General features: G+C 44.9%; 1 protein-coding gene across 2 annotated transcripts in view; it reads left to right on the top strand.

Moving 5' to 3' along the window:
• The window catches only part of sos1 (son of sevenless homolog 1 (Drosophila)), a 41,974-nt gene that overhangs the window by 1,967 nt on the left and 17,804 nt on the right, over positions 1-22,203 (top strand). For both annotated transcript variants that reach the window (XM_076728727.1, XM_076728726.1), the window contains exons 2-10: positions 5,682-5,807; positions 8,542-8,673; positions 8,774-8,938; positions 10,076-10,285; positions 10,387-10,530; positions 10,642-10,752; positions 11,041-11,139; positions 14,925-15,052; positions 20,711-21,372. In XM_076728727.1, the coding sequence (XP_076584842.1) occupies positions 5,682-5,807; positions 8,542-8,673; positions 8,774-8,938; positions 10,076-10,285; positions 10,387-10,530; positions 10,642-10,752; positions 11,041-11,139; positions 14,925-15,052; positions 20,711-21,372 (1,777 nt within the window). The remainder of the gene's footprint in view (positions 1-5,681; positions 5,808-8,541; positions 8,674-8,773; positions 8,939-10,075; positions 10,286-10,386; positions 10,531-10,641; positions 10,753-11,040; positions 11,140-14,924; positions 15,053-20,710; positions 21,373-22,203) is intronic.

Genomic DNA, 22,203 nt, shown 5'->3' with positions numbered 1-22,203 from the left:
TGGATGAGAGCCTGATCCAGGGCAGTGATACACAGTATGTAGATGAACTCTGACAGATCTGCTCATAACATAAGTTACAGGAGGACTGTTGAACATTCAGAGTCAACCTTATGAGAGGCGAGGCAGCTGCAACGATCAGCTGATTAATCGATGAGTCATTTATGTCACGTTTAGTCATCTTTTCAAGAACAAACAACCTTTGCTTCCAGCTTCTCAGTTTTGAAGATTTGCTGCTGTTTTTGTCTCATTTGATGGTACATTAATCATTTTTGGGCTTTGGACCTTTCAAGATGTCACCTCAGGCCACATTTTATAAACCAACGATTGATCTAGAAATGTCTCTTCTGTTAAAGTCAGTATGAACCTGGTCTCATCACCGTGTGGAAACGAGATGTTTCACAATGAGCGGAGTTTGTCTCTCAGAGGTGGACAGTCACCACCTCTTCATCACTGAAGAGAAACAGTTTTGAGCTCGTGTTTGTTGCTCAGTGCTGCCCCCTGAGGTCAATGAAGAAAAACAGTCACACGCTATAATCTCAGTGTGTTTTCTGACCTCTGACCTCAGGGAGAAGCACGGAGCCCCTTGTGGGCCATCACGGTGACGTGAAAGAAGATGCTGCGGTGTTTCACAGTGAAGCCATCCATCCTGACAAACAGGGCGCCAACGTCACAGAAATTTTCTGATATGTTGGAGAGATCATGCCTGATGAGGTGTCCAGATCAGGATCAATGGAGGACGGACAGGCCTGGTTGCCTCCGTGGAGTTTTTCAAGAACCATAACTCCCCGGTAACACCCAAAGGTTTGACTAATACCTGTGGCACTTGTTACCATTCCATTAGCTACTTACGCAACAGAAACACTGTTCAGTACTGCAGCAAATAGGACAAGCCTTTGATATGACTTGACAACAGGAGATATTTGTAGTGTGCTCAGCTCATAGATCCCTGTGGCTCAGCTGTGAGCCAGAAAGCTAATCGTATGCTATCAAGATTCAAGATCAATAAGACTGTGTGCAGTCGACAAATGGGAAATGTAATTTGACAGTATGATTAACAATAGGGCTAGCGAGCTGTCAGCCATGTCATTGTCCCCAAATCAATATGGAGATGTTCATGAACAGCTGAGCTTTAGCTGCTCACTGACCAGTTTCTGACTTTCTGACACTTATTTTCATTATTGATTAGTCTGCCGATTATTGTCCCAGCTGATAGATTAATTGTTTTGTCCATAAAATGTCAGTTCAAGTCTTCAGATGTCTTGTTTTGTTTGACCAACAGTCCCAAATCCAAAGGGATTCAGTTGCTGAGACATTTCCCACCGCATGGGGACAAACTGCCATCCTGAGTGTTTTCATTTGGTGCGCTTTAAGACTGCGTTTCACACTCGAATCTGTGGTCCACATGAAATGTCGCTCCATAGTAAACATGACTGCTGATGGACTGAAGAGCTGCCGTCAGGTCAAGAGGAAGTGCAGGTGTGCAGTACATCACAGGTGACTGTCAGTGATGCTGGACCATCTGGAGTCAAAGAAATGGAGCATCCTTTCATTTGAACTGTAGACCTCTGACACATGAAACCTCAGTAACTGCCTTTGACTACAGCTTCACGTCCTCCTCGCTGCTTCTGCTTGAAGTCACATTTTACCTATTTCCAGAGAGATATGGTCGTCATTTCTTTACAAGATTCTGTTCTTCTGGGCAGCGACAGCAGAGAAAGAGACATGTCTGAGCTGACAGGCTAACGGCTAACTGTCCCACCGTGTTTGATTTGCATAAATGTGACGAGAGCACACACACACACACACACAGTGTGTGTGTGTGTGTGTGTGTGTGTGTGTGTGTGTGTGTGTGTGTGTTGTCCCTGCTGACTGTCAGAGTAGAGAACAATGTGCAGCTTCAGCTGGTTGAAGTCCGTTTGTTGTTGGTCAAACAGAAACATGCAGGTGAGTGTGTTCAAACACAGCTCACCTGCATGTTTGTCACAGACAGGTACAGACAGGTAGGAGTGTGTGACTGCAGCTTTAAACAGTCTGTGTTTTTACTGCCTGCTGCTGCGTCACAGAGCAGAAGCTCAAGTTTAGTTCAACCTGAATCTCATGTGTTTCCTTCATGTTTGTCAGGTAAAGTTATCATGTGTCGTGTGCTTTTGTCATTGCTGTTCAGTGTTGGTCAATAATCAATCAATGAATTGCAGATATACTGATGAGCTCCAGCGTTCCTGTTGCTGCTCGACACGAAGAGCTTTGCTTGTGAATTAGCAGCAGGAAGTGCAGTTTTCTGACCTCTCAGTGTCCGTGATGCTGCTGTTGATCTGTGCAGCGTTCAGGATTTCCTCCTGACTGCGTCAGTTTCATTTTGCGCTGCTGGACGATATTTAGTGCGTCTTCTTCTCTGTTGAGGGAGTAGCCTCCACTCCTTTTTCAAACAGTGTCCTCCCTGTCCGAAGTGTGCACATAGTTGTCCCCTGATGAGTCTCCCTTATGTTCCAGGTGGAGATAAACTGCTGGGCCTCCTGTGTCGAGCCTTGGGGTGGGCAATATGACCCAAGATTTATATCATAAAATAAAAAGGCTGCTCCACTAAAAACACAATTCTACCTCTTTTTGTTCCACTAACAATGTAAGGGAACACATGTTAAGAAAGAAAAAAAGGATTCAAAAACCAGATGTGTTATTGGCTCCAGTGAAAATGAGGTACAGGCTTACAGGTGTTCTGGAAGGAGTAACCTGCCCTATAATGTAGATTAATTATTAAATATAGTGTAATTGATTCTCAGAGTTAGACAAGCCGCAGGATTCAGCATCTCAACAGCATTTATTAGGCAGAAAACCCAATGTATATTCTTTAAGTCCAACGGTCAGTGTCCTACAGGACACGTCCATCCATGTGTTTCCATACAGCAGCACAGACACACACACAGGTGCAGCAGAGGAGGCTTTCCCGTAACCACAGAACAGCTGAGCTCATGCTGCAGTATGAAGTGTGAAGCTAATGTTAGCTCAGGCTACGAGAGACGACACAAGAACCTACGTGAAAAAACAGTTTCCATATCAACATGCTGCTCTGGTTCTTTACATGAGGCTGAATGTTCACACGCTGAGGAAAGTAGTAGTGGGTGTAACTCCAGTTCTATGAGTACCTGCATATCATATATTATCTGATTATGTTTTTGTGTCTAAATGACTAATGGAGACATTTTTTAAAATTTGGCTGTGTCTGTAGGACCAAACCTTTCATTCCCATTGGCTGCTCATCACATGAGCTTTGACTGTCATGTCGCTGTGAGCAGCATCTGTGGTCATTGAGATGCTCTCTGCTTCTTCTTCTGAGTCTCTTTAGCCTTTGTCTCTTGGTCCAGAGCTGCTGTCCCTGAGCCACTGAAGTGTGGCCTCGGTGGACTTGAACACTTTGGCTCTAGCGTGTCCCCTAACCTCCAAAATCCATCATGGACCACAGGAGACAGCCCAGCTTTTCTGGGTGGCGATGTGTCAAGTGGCATCTGGTGTTTGATGTGTTTCCTGTAGCGTCGTAAATGTCGTACAACAGTATTTGCAGATTGTTTTATGTTTGTCAGTTTCCCTTTCTTCATTGATTCAAATGTTGCCACTCCTCAGCTCTAAAAGTCAATGGATCATCTTCAATCTATTGTCTATAAGGAAGATGGCATGAATGTCCCTGTGCATAATTTATATTTCAAATTGCAGCCTTTGCGATTTGATAATTGCATTGTTTCAAATTGTGATTTTGATTTAATTTCAACTAAACATTCAGCCCTACTCAGGCACCAGCGTATCACTGAGTCCACACCAGCTTGGGTTCAAGGTGGAAAATGGCAGAACGAGTCCTGGGACAGGACAAAGCCTCAGCCAATGAAGGCACTGACTTCTGTCTGGGGAAGCACATGTCGGTGTCTCAGCATTCAAACCGGTGCTCTGTCTCCTGCAGCCAGAGGAGGAGGACATGGAGCTCACAAAAACCATTAACAAATTTAATGGGCTACCTTATTATTCTGTCTCAGATGATCTCTTGGCCGTGGCCTCACTTATGGACCTGGACACCTTACACTGACCGTGACAAGGTGGAACAAATTAAAAATAATGTCTCTGCCCACTGACCAAGTCACAGCATATCCTGGTCCATCTGTGCAGGTGCACCAACAAGAGGCTCAGCCTGAGCCCAAAAAGAAAAAAGAAAACTTAAGCCAGCTTCTTCATATCACGGTAGCCAGAAAAAAAAGCTTTGAAAGTGCAAGCACCTCATGTATGATGTTGTTATTAAGCATACAAATAACATATGTTTAATCTTGAGTCAGCTGGCAAAACAACCAGCTGCTCATCGGACGTCGTTCTGCTCAAGAAAACAAATGAAAGCAGACAAAAGTCTGGAGGCAGATAACTTTCTTGTTAGTGGTTGGGTCCATGACCTTGGTACCAAAGTGCTCCGTGATGACATTTGTTTTTTTCAGCGCAGCGGTGCTGAACGTTGATGTTTTCGTTACGGTTGTTTGCTCGGTTAACCCTTGGTAAGGTCCAGTAAAAAACCACTGAAGACGAGGACCGTCTCGAAACAAGACAGAGTACGATATTTATGTTCAGCGTTAATGCGAAACTGTTAAGGCTGATTTAAAAGTGTTTGTCGTGGTGCTTGTAGCTATTACTTTTGAAACAATAGCTAATGTTACACCATTTCCACCATCATCCGACTCGGTGCCTCCTGACCGCAGACGGTCAACAAGACATTTTTTCCGCCGTTTTTCGGTTGATTTCTTGCATTTTCCACCAAGGCATGTTGAGTGTGTGTCATGATGCTTCCTATGCAGAAAATCACTTCTAGCCCTCCTTGTGCAGTTCAGACAAAAGAGTGACGTGACGTCATGTGCAACCTCTTGGGTGTGGTGTGAAAGAAATACAAAATTTCCAGAATGAAATCTCAACTCTTACATTTGAATTCATACGTATCAGAACAAATGTGTGGTTATATTGGTTGGGTCAAATCTTCATATATTATGTGTGGTAGACCTGCCCTGCACAGTGCTCGTGTGTTATTCTATGAAGAGTCCGAAACAACAAACAGGGTTCTACCAGAACACCCTTTGCCCTTAAACCCAGTCACATGTTGAGTCAGGCTGTATGTTCACTGTGGTGTGGTTTATAGTGCTCACCCTGCCTGACACCATCAAGTCACCGTGGTTTAGAAGTGACATGGAGCTCGTAGTCCTGTGATATGTAGCAGATGCTTTTTTTTTTAATCTAAAGTGACGTACAAAAAGCAGATCCCCAAATAACTGTAGCTTGGTAAATTTGTCATGACATTTTCTAAAATGCTTGTCACGCCATTTACAGTACAGCAGGCCTGGAATTAATCGATACGCTACTCATATGCTACATCTAAAATTTACTTCAGCAGCTCATCGCCATCCGACCAGCAGGCTAACCCAGAGCTTATTGGCTCAGCTGTCATGTTTTGTCCTCCTTGAAGAGGTCTTGAGGTGCTCGGAGAGTGTCTCCTGCCTTTCTCGACACTGTTTTAGAGTACCTATTTTATACAGGCTTCGTTACATCAGCATCCGCTCTGCAGGAAAAGTAACTGAACAAGCAGCAGCAGCTGAAATGTCGTTGTGTGTGTGTGTGTGTGTGTGTGCGTGCGTGCGTGCGTGTGCGTGTGTGCGTGCACACTGCAGGTCCTGAACCAGGTGCATCCTAACCTGGTGTCCCAGCAGGAGGCGCTGCAGTACATCGAAGAGCTGATCCTGCTGCTGCTCAGCATGCTGTGTCAGGCTCAACCACGCACTGTGCAGGATGTGGAGGTAACACACACACACACACACACAGTGTGTCATCTAAAAAGTTCAGTTTGAGGTGAAGATGTGGTGAATTGAAGCTATTAAGTAAGTAATCAATAATCTGTCAGCAACAGTTGAAACACATCATATCTAAGATAAAATGAAAAGACAAAGTAAAATGGTGGATTTAAAGCTGTTCAGAGCTGAACAGTGAAGTGTTCAGCTGCTGATGATCTTTCAAAGAGGACATTTTAATGTTAAAATAGGAAATTTACCCCCAGTAGAATAAGTGGCTCTTTTATTTTGAGAACAAACTACTCGAGCTCAGCAGGAGTCAGAGCTTCTTCTTCAGATCCACAGAGCTGCTGAGAGCAGAAGTTCAGAGAAGGATGAGCACTGAGTGGCATTGTTATGTCCACAGGTGTTTGACAGGTGACATGCAAAGACATTCATGAGCCTGATACAAGGTGTGTGAGGAGCAAACGACATTAAATTCAGGTGCATAGAGAATTAGCTGGATAGATTTCATAAGGTTTCATACATGGCCGTTATTTCACTGGATAATCCAAAAGGGCCACGAAGGCCCCCTCAGCTGTAGCTGCTGCTGATTGAATGCATCTTTATGAGCGGTCAGATAAACGGCGATCTGCAGACATGACGGTGAGCCTCAGATCCTCGCCGCTGCAGACAGTTTCACTCTTACTCTTTTCATTTGTTGGTGAGCCGAGTGAATCCTTATGAAAAGGACGCTGTCAAAACATGCATTGAAAGTTTATTATTTATGATTTTTTTTCTTTTTTTTTACAAACACTGACACGTTACCTGCAGCTACTATTACCACTACTACGACTACTGTTATTGCTAGTAGTACCACAACTGCTATTACTACTAAAACACTTTTTTAAAGTACTCTAAAAGCAGAAACTTGGGAGTTTGGACTGGCAGCAGTTAGGAGCTACTTTCAGCCTCAGAATGTTTTGTGATTGCGGCTCTTGAAATTGAAACACCTGTGATCTGCCTGATGATGTCACTGTGAGGCTGAAATATGATTGGTCTGGTTTCTTCTTTCTAGCTGATGGAGCTGCAGTGAGATAATGAGGTGCTCTCTGGTAAAATACTACAGACTGCTGGTGTTTTATCACACTGACCCTGTGAACTTTGACCCTCTAATCTCTGTGACCTTTGACACCCCCCCTTTTCTGTGACCTTTGATCCCTCCTCTCTCTGCCCTGTGACCTTTGACCCCTCCCCTATTCTGTGACCTTTGATCCCCCCTCTCTCTGCCCTGTGACCTCTGACCCCCCTCTGCTCATCAGGCGTGTGTGTGTGTGTGTGTGTGTGTGTGTGTGTGTCTGTGTGTCTGTGTGTGTGTGTGTGTGTGTGTGTGTGTGTGTGTCTGTGTGTGTGTGTGTGTGTGTGTCTGTGTGTCTGTGTCTTCGTCTTCCTGTTTGGTGATATGTTCAGTCAGTTGATCACACTGAGACAAACACCTGCAGTTAGAACCAGCCAGAGCTGGTCACCTGACCTGCAGGTGTTCCCTGATGCCCCCCTTTGCCCACCTGTCTGGTGTTACACCCCCTGTTGATGGGAGTACAATGGTCTCCAGTTAAAGTTCAGCATGAACCCAAACAAGAACCAAACTAAATGTGAGAACTGAGGAGAGAAAGCGTCACCTTCGTAGCTGCAGTGCTTTTAATGAAATATGGATGATTCTCCTCACACCTGTCACTTTGGCTGCAGGTAGTGTGACAGCAGACCAGCAGTCCTCAGCCACTCAGAGAGACACCTGTAGATCCACTCTGTGTTTTTGTCTCTCTACTGCCAATCCAGAGGAAATTTTACACAAAAGATGACTTCACATCACATCGCCCACCAACACAATAAAACTGAGAGAGATGCTAACACTCAGATATCTGACAGCAGCACCAGCGATGACTTGGGTCTGTCTCCACCTTCATCAGCAGAGCGGTCACACAGATCATTTCAGCGCTTACACAGCTGAATACTGAGCAACAGTTCATCTTGTGCCCACTGGGTGTCTCCACCTGCAGGTCACCAAAGGACGTTCATAGACACCATGGCTTCCTGCTGCTGCTGTGATTTATGCAGAGTTCTGTCAGTTAACAGCTGCTTCTATAAGCTGGACAACAATCACACAAACTGATGGAAGCTGAGACTTTTTTTTTGTTAAGGACCATCAAATAGATCACATGCTAAAGTTAGCAGCACGCTAACAAACGTAAACTAAAGAATAGAACAGCTGTCAGCATGTGAACAGGGTAGTGTGCAGGTAGACATGTGATCTCAAACATTCTGAAGGCTTCTTTAAAGTACAGCTCACAGTTTATTGAACTGAGACATTTATGACGTCAAACAGAACGACAGCATGTTTGAACAGAGACTGAACTCTACGATCGGGCCGATTGATTTCACTGTCCACCATCAATAAGAACGACTTTTTATCCATGAATCATACCTGTTAAAATTATGAGTCACACCTAACATCGAGGTCCACCACGCCTCCTCACTGTGGTCAAAGCTCAGTCTCCGTTGCTCTGAGTTGCTCTCAGCTATGACTCCTTGCCGGAAGTGTTGAGGCTGAGTGAGGAGTTCTCAGATGTTTAGACCAGGTCAGTCCAGATGTTTAGACCAGAGTGTAGACCAGATGTTTAGACCAGGTCACTCCAGATGTTTGGACAAGGTCAGTCCAGGTGACTGTGGTTCCTGTCCTAACTGATGCTTCCCTTCTTCCTCTAAGGAGCGAGTTCAGAAGAGTTTTCCTCACCCGATCGATAAGTGGGCAATCGCTGACGCTCAGGCTGCCATCGAGAAGAGGAAGAGGAGGAACCCGTTGGCTCTGCCTGTCGACAAGATCCACCCACTGCTCAAGGTATACTTGTCTTCATCATCATCATCATCAGCGAACACACACACACTCACTGACTCACTCACTCATTCACTGTGTTTCCCATGATGCCTTGTGTTGTCAGGAGGTGCTGGGTTACAAGATTGACCACCAGGTATCGGTCTACATGGTGGCTGTGTTGGAGTACATCTCTGCGGACATCCTGAAACTGGCAGGAAACTATGTGAGGAACATCCGACACTATGAGATCTCCCAGCAGGATATCACTGTGGCCATGTGTGCTGACAAGGTACACACACACTAACACACACAAGCCTCCATTCAGACCGAATGAACAGCACAGGAGGAGCTGAAGTGGAGTCACTGAGCTCCTCACTAATTCAACTTCCAAGACAACAGGGTGAAGTTACAGGATCTGCTCAGACATGAACATTCAGCAGGACAGAGAGTAAAACCTCCGGGGGGGGGGAGCAGGGAGTCAAAGAGGAGGCAAAGATACTGCAGGAGGTGAATTAGAGTCACAAACCTCCCTCCTCCTCCTCCTCCTCAGAATCTGTCAGATGTGAACTCACAGACATGAAACACATGTTGATCTGGTTCAGAGTGACGTCACTTCCTGTGGAGATCATTATCTCTGAGGATCCAGAACAAACCTCCAGAAATCCACTGAGAAACCACAGAAGAGGCCTGCAGGACTGAAGATCTTCATATTTTTAAGTTTTCTCCAGGATCACAGTGAAGCAGCCTGTACATCCATGAGTTCCCTGCTGACAGCTAACTGCTGACAGCAGCAGCAGCTAACTGCTAACAGTATCAGCTAACAGCAAAAGCTAACTGCTAACAGCAGCAGCTAACTGCTAACAGCAGCAGCTAACGGCTGACTCAGCAGACTGTTCGTGGAGACGCTTGGACTCGGTTGAAACAGATGTAAACGGTCTGTGAAGAGACTCTCAGAAGCTTCCTGTATCTGACATCACAGCAACATGTGATTTGATTGTTTCTGTAATCATACTGGTTCCCAAACAGGCTCTGTGTTGATGTTAGCATGTTAGCATCTATCAGATCATCAGAACATTTTTCATCTCCTCCATTTTAACACAGAAGTCTCAAAATGTCACAGTGAGCTGATAAAATGCAGCAGAAGGAAAAAAAACTCAGAGATTCACTTTAAAATCCAAAGAAGGGCTTTAAATGAGAGGAGGAGCAGCCAGGTCGCAGACTGACAGGAGCTCAGTGTGTCTGCAGTCACTGAGGGAAAAATGACCCTGCGTCAGACACACACAGGATGATGCAGATGAACACACTTAGTGTTGCTTCTTTGTAGTCAAATATCAAATATCAGACAAGATATTCTGTCTGTCTCACCTGTCTCTCTCCCCCACACCTGGCTCTCCCATGGGTCTCTCTCACTCATCTGTGTGTGCAGGTGCTGATGGATATGTTCCACCAGGACGAAGAGGACATCAGCGGCTTCCCTCTGATGGATGAGGAGCCATCAGCCAATGAGGAGCAGAGTTACTATGAACTGGTGAGGAGCTTCATGTCGGACAGTCGACAGTATCTGAGACAGCTCAACCTCCTCATCAAAGTGTTCAGAGAGCCCTTCAACTCCAGCCCCATGCTCTTCTCTCAACACGTATGTATGGTTACCTGATCACCTGTCTGATCACCTGACCACCCGTCTGATCGTCTGACCTCCGGTTTGATCACCTGTCTGTCTGTCCGCCTGTGTGTCAGGATGTGGACAGCATCTTCAGTCGGATCGTTGATATCCACGAGGTGACTGTGAAGCTGTTGGGTCTGATCGAGGACACAGTGGAGATGACTGATGAAGGCAGTCCTCATCCTCTGGTGGGAAGCTGCTTTGAAGACCTGGCTGAGGTCTGTACCTGTGTGTGTGTGTGTGTGTGTGTGTGTGTGTGTGTGTGTGTGAGAGAGAGAGACATTGATTGATTAGCTCTGGTTCTATCTGTTGTGTGATTTGATTGGCAGGAGTTGGCCTTTGACCCTTATGAGACGTACGCTCAGGACATCCTGCGCTCTGGTTTCCATGAACACTTCCTGGGTCAGGTGTCTAAACCAGGAGCTGCATTCCACCTCCAGGTAAGCCCTGCCCCCAGGCCTCTGACATCAGAGACTGAAGGGCTCCACCTGCAGCAGGCTAGTTCAGCATGTGTTGATAAGATGCAGCAGCTGCTCAGGTCCTCAGCTGTCAGTCAGTCAGGTGAGGCTGGCAAACAAAGCAATTGGTTTGTGTCACTGTCAGTCAGCGTATCAATAGGCCTGCTCCTTAGAATCACAGTGAAGTGATTGATCTCTCTGCGTGTTATTACCATGAAATCAATGAATCAGTTATAAATACTTGAAGCTGCTGTCTGTCTTTGTCTCCAGTCCATCTGTGAAGGTTTTAAAGAGGCTGTTCAATATGTCCTGCCGAGACTGCTGCTCACTCCTGTTTACCACTGTCTACACCTATTCGAGATCCTCAAGGTGAGATTACTACACCTGTGCCACACCAGTACAACACCAGCATAACACCTGTGCCACACCTGTAGCACACCTCGTTGAACAACTGTACCACACTTGTACAACAACAAAGTTTCATCCTTCTCCACGGAAGGGTAAAAGTATCCTGTTACTCCACCGTTTGCCCACAGAATTGGCACACCTGAACGTGCCCTGCTGCCTCCTCAGGTGGAGCCCCACTATTGGCCCGCCCCATGTCGTCACTAATAGTTGGTGACTGGATGGTGAGACGTGTAGAAGAAAACAGTGAGAACTTTCTCTTTCCTTGGAGCTGAAGTCTCAGATGTTACAGATTGCAGATATCATGAATAACCGCTCCTCTGCACAAAACCAAATTGTTTATGTCTGTGTAAATGATATCTGCGACCAAGTTGCTGAAACAGGATTTAAATTCCCTTTTTAACATTCTGCAGGAACGCAGTAAAAAGTCTCAGTCTGTGAGCTGACTTTTTTTTTTGGAACCGCCCCCCCCTTCTATGGTTGAGATGGTTTACATACCAGTGGTCTGGTACTGTCTACTGTCCCAGATGTACCAGAGCCAACAAAGAACCTGCTGCCCCACCTCACCTCCCTGCCTGACACAGCATTATAATCCCAACGCCTATATATAGCCCTTACATCAGGTAGGCCAGGGCCTGGCAGGCCAAGAAGCAGCGGTGGTAATTTGAGTCACTCTCAGGTAACACCTTCATATTAAAGGACTACATTAAGTCCAGTTGCTTAGATTCCTTGTTCTTAACTGACACATAGCTTCGGCCCATTGAATTTAGTCAGCTGATTGAGGTGTGTCCCACAAACTTTTAATCACTTACCTGTCCCGCGGATCAGTGGTTATGGAGGCATTCTGGCTGCAGTCCTAAGTGCAGTACTATTGCCATGGATGATCTGTCCAGCTGTAAGGCTCTAATATTTTCAATAAATTGTGCCTTCTTACCTGTTGTCAACCAAGAGCGAATCCCCCATTTTTAAAATAGTTTGCAGAATTTTATCTTCCATTATTCTTGAATCTTTGCTGGTGACTTGAATTTTCATATTGCTGAAAATTCAAATCACACCACTAAAGCTATTTAAAATAGCACAGAATCCTACAACCTGGTTCAAGAGACTAAGCGTGCAACTCACAACCACGCATTACACTCATTGACCTTTCGCTGTTAGATCATAGTGCATTGTGTTTGACACTGTGGTTCAGACTGTTGAGACAATTTACACAAAAAAGGTGTGTTTTCGTGTGTTTTTAATGAGCACCCAGCAGGAATATTCCTTCCCCGTTTTTAACAGTGCCACAGACAATCTGACCAATCCAGACACAAACAACCTCTGAAATGTTTGTCCACTACGACTGTCCACCCTGCACAAGGTCACGTCTTGAAAATGCAACTGAAATTGACAGTAAGAGTAACACCCTGGATAAACAAAGACCTTTGGACTCCTAAACAAATATGCAGGAGAGCAGAAACAAAGTAAAAATCAAGCACATTGCAAATGCACTACCAATCAATAAAAGAGTTCAATTAGTGTTACAGTATCTAAGTGGAGGAGGCTTGAGGCCTAATACTTTTCACAGCTAATCTGCACTAATCGCACTTAATTCAATACAATCAGTAACCTCGTCAATCCACAACAAACAACTTCAATACCTCATCACCAGCAGAGTGTGGAAAGTTCCTTCGAGATGTAAACATCAGAGCACAGATACTCCTCGCTCATCACCTGCCCCTCAACTGGAATCACTCAATTGTTTTACGACTTTCATTGCAGGATCTCAGCACTGTGTCACATGTCACTGTGCCCACTTGACCCTCTCCTCACTAAACCTTTGAAAGAGATAATGGACTGCATGGCACATGAGTTTCCTTTCCTCTGAATGTGTGCCTGACCTCTTTTAGATGGCATACGTTCAGCCACTTCTCAAAGGGCCCACATGGTTCTCGCTGACATGCAAAACTGCAAGTTTCAAAGTGGTCATTTATTTCTAGAATATTAGAGTAATTCTGATGCAACTTTTGGTGAAAAATTCCAGGGTGGTGTCAGACAGCCACAGATTAGACACAGCTGTCCTTCGTCTGAGGAATGACTTGCATGACTTACTACAGGCTGCAGTCTCTGCTGTGTTCTAGTGCTGCTGGACTTAAGAGTGGCCTTCAGCACCACTGAGCACAAAATTCTCATTGAGACGTTGAGGAAATGGGCAGGAATTACTGGAGTTCTACTGCAGTGGTTCTTCTTACCTGGAAGACGTTTTTGTTTCCTTCCAGGATTTTAATCATCAACTAGCCAACTTCCTACAACTTCATAGCAACATAACAGAGGTTTTGTTCTTTGGTCGACAACATCACAAACTACAGATACAGTCCTCCCTGAGTTCAGTCTGTGGTAACTATCTTTGGGGTAAATTTAAGTAGCCTCATGAACTTAATTACATTCTGAATTTTTGTTATCCTGTGAAACATGAGAAGTGCTATATACATATTATTAGTATTATTGTAGTTATTATTACAGCTGTATTACAGTGTTTCAAGCAACATATGTTCAAATATTATCAACAAACAGAAGTAAGCATACAGTGTCGGCAGTGTCTTATAGGACAAACAGACATGGAAATGTGCATGCTTCCATCTTGGATTTTGTTCACACCAGTACAACAGCTGTGCCACGCCTGTACCACACTTGGTCACAACAACACCACATTACACAACATCCAACTGTATACCATGTCCTGTGCTGTAGACCAGAACCAGCTTTGTAGACCAGAACCAGCACTGTAGGCCAGGACCAGCACTGGCTTAAGTTTGATAAATAGCTCATGGCTGAGTCAATGCGAAAAATACAGTCCATCTACCTCCAACTAGTCAGTGATGAAAATGTCCAGGAGTAGCCTGGTCCACCACCAGCACTCAGCCCAGCTGACTGGATGATGCTGTCACTCTCAGATTCATTGATAGGTCCTTTAATACAGACACAAAAGGCAGACAGACTTTAAGCTTTTGAACCACTCCCTGTAGAGCAGTCTGGTTCTGGTTCCCAATCAGACCACTGTCCTGTAGATCTTGGCCTAGTCTTTCACTTTCAGCTGTGCAGCTGGCTGTGCAGCTCCTTTGGCACAGTTGAGGTTAAATCTCTGAAATACCTCCAGTCATGTTCTGCAGATTATTTCAGTGCTTGAGGGGTTGGGGTGTTGGTGGCAGGAGGTTTATCCTGATCTGAATCTGATCCTGGACTCTGAAGGAATAGGACAGACAAGCGCTGACCAGATATTACTATATTCTACTGAGTCTGTTCACGTGCTGCTACTGGACTTGACTTAGATCTGGGTCAGACCTGGTCCTGTTCCTTTAGCGTCTGTAGACCAGATCTTCCCAGCTTAGTCACCCCTTTTCTGACCTGTTGTGGGTCTCTGCTGATTCTGACATGGTTATTATGTTTCTTGTATGGACCAGCTCAGTCAGACTTAGCAGCAGCTAAACAAGGTCCAGTTTGGTCCACTTCTGGTATGGATCTGACCTGGTTTATCTGGTCAGGGTCTAGGTTTGGTCTTTCATATCATCTGATTTTGTTGTTCGGTTCTGCTCAGTCAGAAGATAGAGTAAGTGATGTCACTGAAGTCATTTTTTCCAGTCCTAAAACCTTCCTTGTGCAGTGTTTGGTACTTCATCTTCAGCTGTGTCACATGTTTTCGTCATTTATGTATTGAGCAACAGTCTGTTAAAGAGAGAATACCTGCCTCCTTGACCCCCCTGTTTCCATAGCAACTGGAGGAGAAGAGTGAGGATGAGGAGGATAAAGAGTGTCTGAAACAGGCCATCACAGCTCTACTCAACCTGCAGAGCAGCATGGAGAGGATCTGCTCCAGGAGCCTTGCCAAGAGGAGGCTCAGGTACGTCACCTGCACACACCTGTATACACACCTGTACACATACAGTACATGTTCCTCTCTACACATCTATACAGATATGCACACATCACAGGTCTACACAGGCCAAGAGGAGCCCCAGTTAGGTTGGAGCTCCACCCTCCTGATCTTTGCACCTCCACCTGTATACCAAAACAGAAATGCAGAAAAAATAACAAACATTTAGTGTAAAATGTTGTGAACATTAAAAGCAGCTGCTGGCAGTGGAGACCGTCGACAAGCCCAGACTGAGGCTAGGCCAACACCTCCCATCTTCCCCCAGTCTTGATGCTAAGCTAGGTTAATGGTTTCGCCCTCTAGCCTTCCAAGTTTCCTCAAGGAAGCTTCTTAAGTCCTTGAGGAGGTTCCAGCAGTCCTTAAGGAGTTTCCCAGGCTCTGGGTGAGGTTTTGTGGGTCCTTTTATGAGCTTCACGTTGAGTGACAGTCTACAGACAAAAAACAAGTAGATATATAGAATTGCTTTTATACAGCATTTATTTTCTAAGAAAATAAAAAACATTGGCTATTGAGAACCTGACAAATGGTACACACACACGCACACACACACACACACACACACACACACACACACACACACACACACAGAGTCATGTACTGGAGTTTAGACTGAAACACTCAGAGCTGAACACACATTAGTCCAGTCTGTTGGACTCCTCCCATCCTCTTTGTTTCCCTCTGGACATAAATAGACCAGGAGTTGGGTGGTGGCGGTGGTGGGGGGGGGTCGTAGGTCATACAGGAGGGGGGTGGAGGGGGGGGGGTTAAGAGGGAAGTGTCGTCAGTTTCTGTGCAGTGCTGCTCTACTGCTTATTGTTCTCTGTTTGGTAGAAAGAAAAGAGCACAGAGAGGAAAACTACTGCCACTGTTTGTTTAACAAAGTTTTAACTTTTGAACACTCTGATCACCCGAAGAAGAAGAAGAAAACTGGAGGGCACAGATGTTTGGATGAGTTGGATATGAGGACGTAGGTGACTTCAGTTTTTTTCTTTTTTGTTTTAGGAGCAGCTTGTTGTTTGAGCTGCAGTCTGGAAGTTGTTTGAGGTGGAGGCTGTTGAAAATAGTTGGTGGCTAATTGGAAGCTGATGAAGGTAGTTGGGGGGCTGTTGGAGGCTGATGGAGAGTCTTGGAGGCTGCTGCAGATTGACAAAGGTAGTTGGAGGCTGATGGAGGCTGTTGCAGGTTAATGGAGGTAGTTGAGGGCTGTTTGAGGCTGTTGGAGGATGATGAAGGTCGATGGAGGTAATTGGAGGTTTATGCTGGTAGTTGGGGACTGTTGGATGCTGTTGCAAGTTGACAGAAATAGTTGAAGGTTGATGGAGGTCGTTGGAGGCTGTTGGCGGTTGATCGAGGTAGTTTGTGGCTGATGAAAGTAATTGGGGGCTGATGGAGGCTGTTCCATGATAACAGTAAGGTAGATGTGGGCTGGTGGAGGCTGTTGCAGACTGATGGAGGTAGTTGTGGGCTGGTGGAGGCTGTTACAGGATGATGAAAGTAGTTGTGGGGTAATGGAGGTAGTTGGGGACTGATGAATACTCTTGTAGGTTGATGGAGGTAGTTGGAGGCTGTTGCAGGTTGATGGAGGTAGTTGGAGGCTGTTGCAGATTGATGGAGGTAGTTGGAGGCTAATGGAGGCTGTTACAGACTGATGAAGCTAGTTGGAGGCAGTTGGAAGCTGTTATAGGTTGATGGAAGTAGTTGGAGGCTAATGGAGGCTAGTGGAGGCTGTTACAGGTTCATTGGGGTAGTTGGAGGCTGATAGAGGTAGTTAGGGACCGATAGAGGTAGTTGAGGGCTGGTGGAGGTTGTTGCAGGTTGATTGAGGTAGTTGTGGGTGAATGGAGGCCGTTGTGAATTTATGGAGGTGGCTGCAGGCTGATGGAGGTAGCTGGGGAATGATGAATACTCTTGCAGGTTGATGGAGGTAGTTTGGAGCTGTTGCAGGTTGACAGAAGTAGATGGGGGCAGATGGAGAGTGTTGCACTCTGCTGCAGGCTGATGGAGGCTGACAGAGGCTGTTGATGTGGTGTTGTGAAACAGTGTGTTAACATACCTCAGGGTCTTATGCTGTAAACTGATTAGTGAGCTGCTGCTGCTGGAGGAGAGCGGCTGCTGGTAAAGGAACAGAAAGTTCACTTTTTAGGTTTCAGGCAGAGTTTCTGTGAGTTTGTAGACTTCCTGCATTCAGTAGACTTTACTTCTGACTCTAACTGATATGGTACTGCAGTACTATCTCAGGTGAAGTGATGCAGGGATGCGTTTAGAAACGGTGAAGTAGAACATGTATGTAAAAGTTGTACTTTCTGTTTATTGCTTTTAGCCAATGTTAAATGGTGAAACTAAATTGCTGAACGTGGTAAACAGTATACCTGCTAAACATTTGTATGTTAGCATCCCGATTTTAGAATTAGCTATGCTAGCATGGCTGCAGCCTGTCAGTGTGGTGAAGAAACAGGAACAGGGTACAGCAGATGTGATCCTCATGCACTGAAACCTGGAGAAACACCACAGTCTCTAAATGTCTGTGAGGGACACATGTTTACTTCTACTTTATGGAATTGAAATAAAGCTGTTCACCTGTGAAATGGTAATTTAATTGCAGTTTGCAGCTGTTAGAGCTGCAGGAGGTCACACTGAGAGACTCGTCAGCTCGTTGAAAAATTCGTGTTTTGAGCGACTCATGTGAAGAGAGCATGAGCTCTCTCCTTGTACATCTACAGAAAATAATCAGAGATCATGAGCATCATGGCTTTATTTGATTTATTGAAAGTTAGAGCTTCTCAACACACACTGACATCACAGAAATAACGTCTCACCTGTCATGACACTGAACAGGTGTATCTACAGGTGAGTTAAAGTTGAGGAGAAGATACACTTCCTGTTTTGAACGTGTTGACACTGAGCTGTCTGTGTAGTACTGCACTTTGAGTCAAGCTGCTGTGCTGTTCACTGTTACAGGTGTTATGAAATAATGGGAGTGAAGACTGATTCGAACATGCAACACTGTCAGCTTTGTATTTCAAATGATATGATTGTTTATTCTGTACAGTAACTCTTGACCGGAGGTGTTTCACACATTAGATTCATTTCTGTTTTAATCAGTGATGGAGGAAGATTTCATGTCCTTCACTGAAGTAAAAGTATCAGACACATCAAGGGCAGATCTTTCAAAGTTACAGTGCGTAAATTCACATTTGTGTTACAGTTCATCCACCACATTTCAACACACAAATACTTAATTAAACAATCCAAAGCAAATTAACTTTGGAAGATCTCCAGAGCTTCTTATTAACTTTAGATAAACTTTAAAATACGGTGTATTTTCCCTCAGGAGGGCTGTAGATTTTGGTCTTCACTTGAATTACAATCATGAAGAGATCTGTTAGTGTCCAGTATGAAAAGAGCCAGCACAAAAACTTGTTTCAGCGTACACGAGTATCTGACTTTGTTTTAAGACGGACTTGAAAAACTGTGAACTCGTCCTTTAAGGTTACCTCTAAGTTTAAATACCACAAACCATAAAGGACACTGAGAAATGTCTGCATGTAGTTTGAATTAACATCAGTATGAAGATGAGCTTAAAGCTGATGGCTGGTCCTGATTATAACTTAAAAAACGTTCTGCAGGTGACTGTACCTGATGATGTCACAGTGATGATGATGTCAATGTGTCTTTGTGTAACAGTCCGGCTGTTTGTCCGAGCTGAGCTTGGAGGTCTTCCTGCTGTGACCTCACTTCCAGTTGGAGAGTGCCGGCCATAACCGCGGCCTCGCTGGTTTGTACAGACCCCGCCCATGTCATCCAATCAGAACACTCTGTTGTCATGCTAAACATGTAGAGACCCAACCCAATGATGAGACAAAGAAACAGTTCACCCTAAATATAAACACGCTAACACCACAGCTCTCTGCTAAAATGGAAAGGTTTGCTTTCACAGGGACTCCGTGATCACAAAACTCTTCGCTCGACAAAACGGTTCCAACTCAAGGTCCACCTCCAAGCCATTTCCATTGCTTTCAACAACCGTAAGACATGGTCTTAATCAGCAGGGCAGGGTGAAGTGTTGTCAGTTGTCATAGAGATTGATCCGTTGACAGTTGAGCTCAGTATCAGAGATTATGGGAACTTTGAGTTGGATAGTTTTTGTTAACAATTAAATGCTGAAACTGAATTTTCTATTTTTCTAGACATTTATATAAATCCAGTGAACGTTATGGTGAACTTGTTTGTTCTTCCCATAATAATATGAGAAAAACTATGTAAATGACTGCATTTTTAATGCGCTAACTGCCTAAAATCACATGTAGTTTCACTGACAGAGACCTGATGATTTGGGGCTGTGCGATATGACGATAAATATTGTGTGACAATAGAAAAAAGTCTATCATTTCATATTGTGCTCTATCATTTGTTTCTTTGTGTCACACATCACGCTCTTGCAATATCTTCCATCATTTGGATGACACTTGTCGTTGTTCAGCGTAGCATAGATGCACAACGGCAAACAAACAAACGTGGAGGAGCATGAACGTGACAAAACCAGGAGCTTGCGCCTGGAAGAGTTCTGCTTGTGTTGGATGGACATGGTTTAGATAAGTCTCACCTGGACCAGAAAGCCGCAACTATGCTGCAGAACCTTCCCCACAACAGCTAGAAAATCCACAAGCCTCTTTGATAAATACGTATGTTGTTTACTTTTTTGTATTATATACATTAATACTTGAATATTTTGAAATATGAGTCAGAACCTTTTACTTGTCGAGTATATAACTCACACTGTAACAGCAAGTAGACCTTCCCATGTGGTCGTTTTATCCATTGAATTTACAGAAAGTGTGCTATAACGTGACACGTGTCTTTATCTGGATGGGAAATGACCCATATCAGAACATTGCGAGAGATTTTGGTTATATGGCACAGCCCTGTAGATACTTCATGATTAATCATGTTCTGATGGTATAGTCACTGTGTAATCTTTGATTGATGTCTTTTTGGGTGAAAATGTATTTTTTCATTTAATCTTTGATCAAGCAGTCCTGTTGAGATCTTTTATCTCTGCCGAGATGAGTCTGGCTGAAGCAAGAAGAGACACAAACAGAAGTGAAAATTACAAGATAAATGAAAATATGGTTCATGACTTTAAGTGAAAAAGATGCAGAGGTTGTCTCTGGAGTATTATCCGCCCGTAAATCCCACTTATTGGAGCCAGTTTCTTTTCTGACAGGCCACACCCAGGGCAGAAAAAGTCCAATGGGACTCTGTCACTTTCCTGTACAATCATCATCAGAAACACTTTGATGGTTAGTTGGTTAGTTAGCTAGTTAGTTAGCGAGCCCACCAGCTGTGAGTTCATCAGTTTCTTTAGTCTCACCTGATGGTCTGAGGGCTTTGTTTGCAGAGATCACAGTCAGGATGTCAGCCTGCAGAGCTGTGGTGGGCAACTTGTGAACTATTCCTTTAATTTGAAGTGAAAGAGTTCCTGGTGAGACCAGGTTCAGGTCATGGCACTAACACCTCTCAGCCCAGAACTCAGATGGGTTTCTTCCCTGACTTCAGACTGAGGAGTCCTGATTAACTTTTTCTTCTTCTCCTTCTTCTGTGCTCTCTCTCCTCTGTGGTCTGCAGTGAGTCTGCGTGTCGTTTCTACAGCCATCAGATGAAGGGGAAGCACCTGGCCATCAAGAAAATGAATGAGATCCAGAAGAACATCGATGGCTGGGAGGGGAAGGACATTGGCCAGTGCTGTAACGAGTTCATCATGGAGGGCACGCTGACCCGTGTGGGTGCAAAACACGAGCGCCACATCTTCCTGTTTGACGGCCTGATGATCTGCTGTAAGTCCAACCATGGCCCACCGCGGCTGCCTGGTGCCAGCTCCACCGCGGAGTACCGGCTGAAAGAAAAGTTCTTCATGCGCAAAGTCCAGATCAACGACAAGGACGACAAGGAGGGAGAGTACCGGCACGCCTTCGAGATCATCTTGAAGGACGGGAACAGCGTGGTGTTCGCTGCCAAGTCTGCCGAGGAGAAAAATGGCTGGATGGCGGCGCTGATCTCGCTGCAGTACCGCAGCACGCTGGAACGCATGCTGGATTCGGCCATGCTGCAGGAGGAGAAGGAGGAGCAGATGAGACTCCCAGGAGCAGAGGTGTACCGATTCGCTGAACCAGACTCCGAGGAGAACGTTGTGTTTGAGGAGAATGTCCAGTCCAAGTCAGGGATCCCCATCATCAAAGCAGGAACTGTCCTAAAACTGATCGAGAGGCTCACCTTCCACATGTACGCAGGTGAGGTGCGACGTCAAACAGGTGTTTTAACATGATGAGGGCTATGCAGAACTGAGGTGGGCAGTTTTCTTCACATCTCGACCCCACAGTGATTAATTCAGTTATTTAAAATATTCAGCAGATTAATTGATAAAGAAAACAATCATTAACTGCAGTGAAGTCCGACTGACAGTCCAGACTCCAGAGATGTTCACACCAGAGAATGAGCTCTTTACAGCTGAAACAATTAATCGATAATCAAATTAGTTGTGGATTAACAGTCTATACCTCACCTTACACATATAAATGTGCGCAAGGAAAAAGGTGTTTCTTGTATAGACTTTAAAAACTAACACACACAAACACACACACACACACGCACACACATGCACACACAGTGTGTTTATCGTCCTCTGTTGTGAGGACATATTGTCATGTTGTCCAGTTTCCAGTTCACTCCCATGATGCATCTGTACCTGGATGAAGATATGTCTGAGGGGTTTGTGTTGTCGGAACCTGTCAGAAGAGGAGGAGCTTCTGTTTCAGGGCTGTGTCTCCTGTTTGTTACTCCTCTTCTTCCTCTAAATGTTTTCTTCACAGGCACAGACTGTCCAAACGTCCAATCATATCACGGCATTTATCACTGTGGTTTTCAAACAGTCGCTCTGTGAGTGTTGTTAGCACTCTGACATTAGCACTCAGATGTTAGCACTCTGATGTGAGTACTCTGATGTGACTACTCTATTGTTAGCACTCTGACATTAGCACTCTGATGTTAGCACTCTGACGTGAGTACTATGACGTGAGCACTCTATTGTCAGTGCTCTGATGTGAGTACTCTGATGTGACTAC

This window comes from Chaetodon auriga, chromosome 4 (assembly GCF_051107435.1).
Source record: "Chaetodon auriga isolate fChaAug3 chromosome 4, fChaAug3.hap1, whole genome shotgun sequence".
Lineage (NCBI taxonomy): Eukaryota > Metazoa > Chordata > Actinopteri > Chaetodontiformes > Chaetodontidae > Chaetodon > Chaetodon auriga.
The sequence above is the reverse complement of the archived record's forward strand: the minus strand, read 5'-3'. Positions and strand labels throughout refer to the sequence as shown.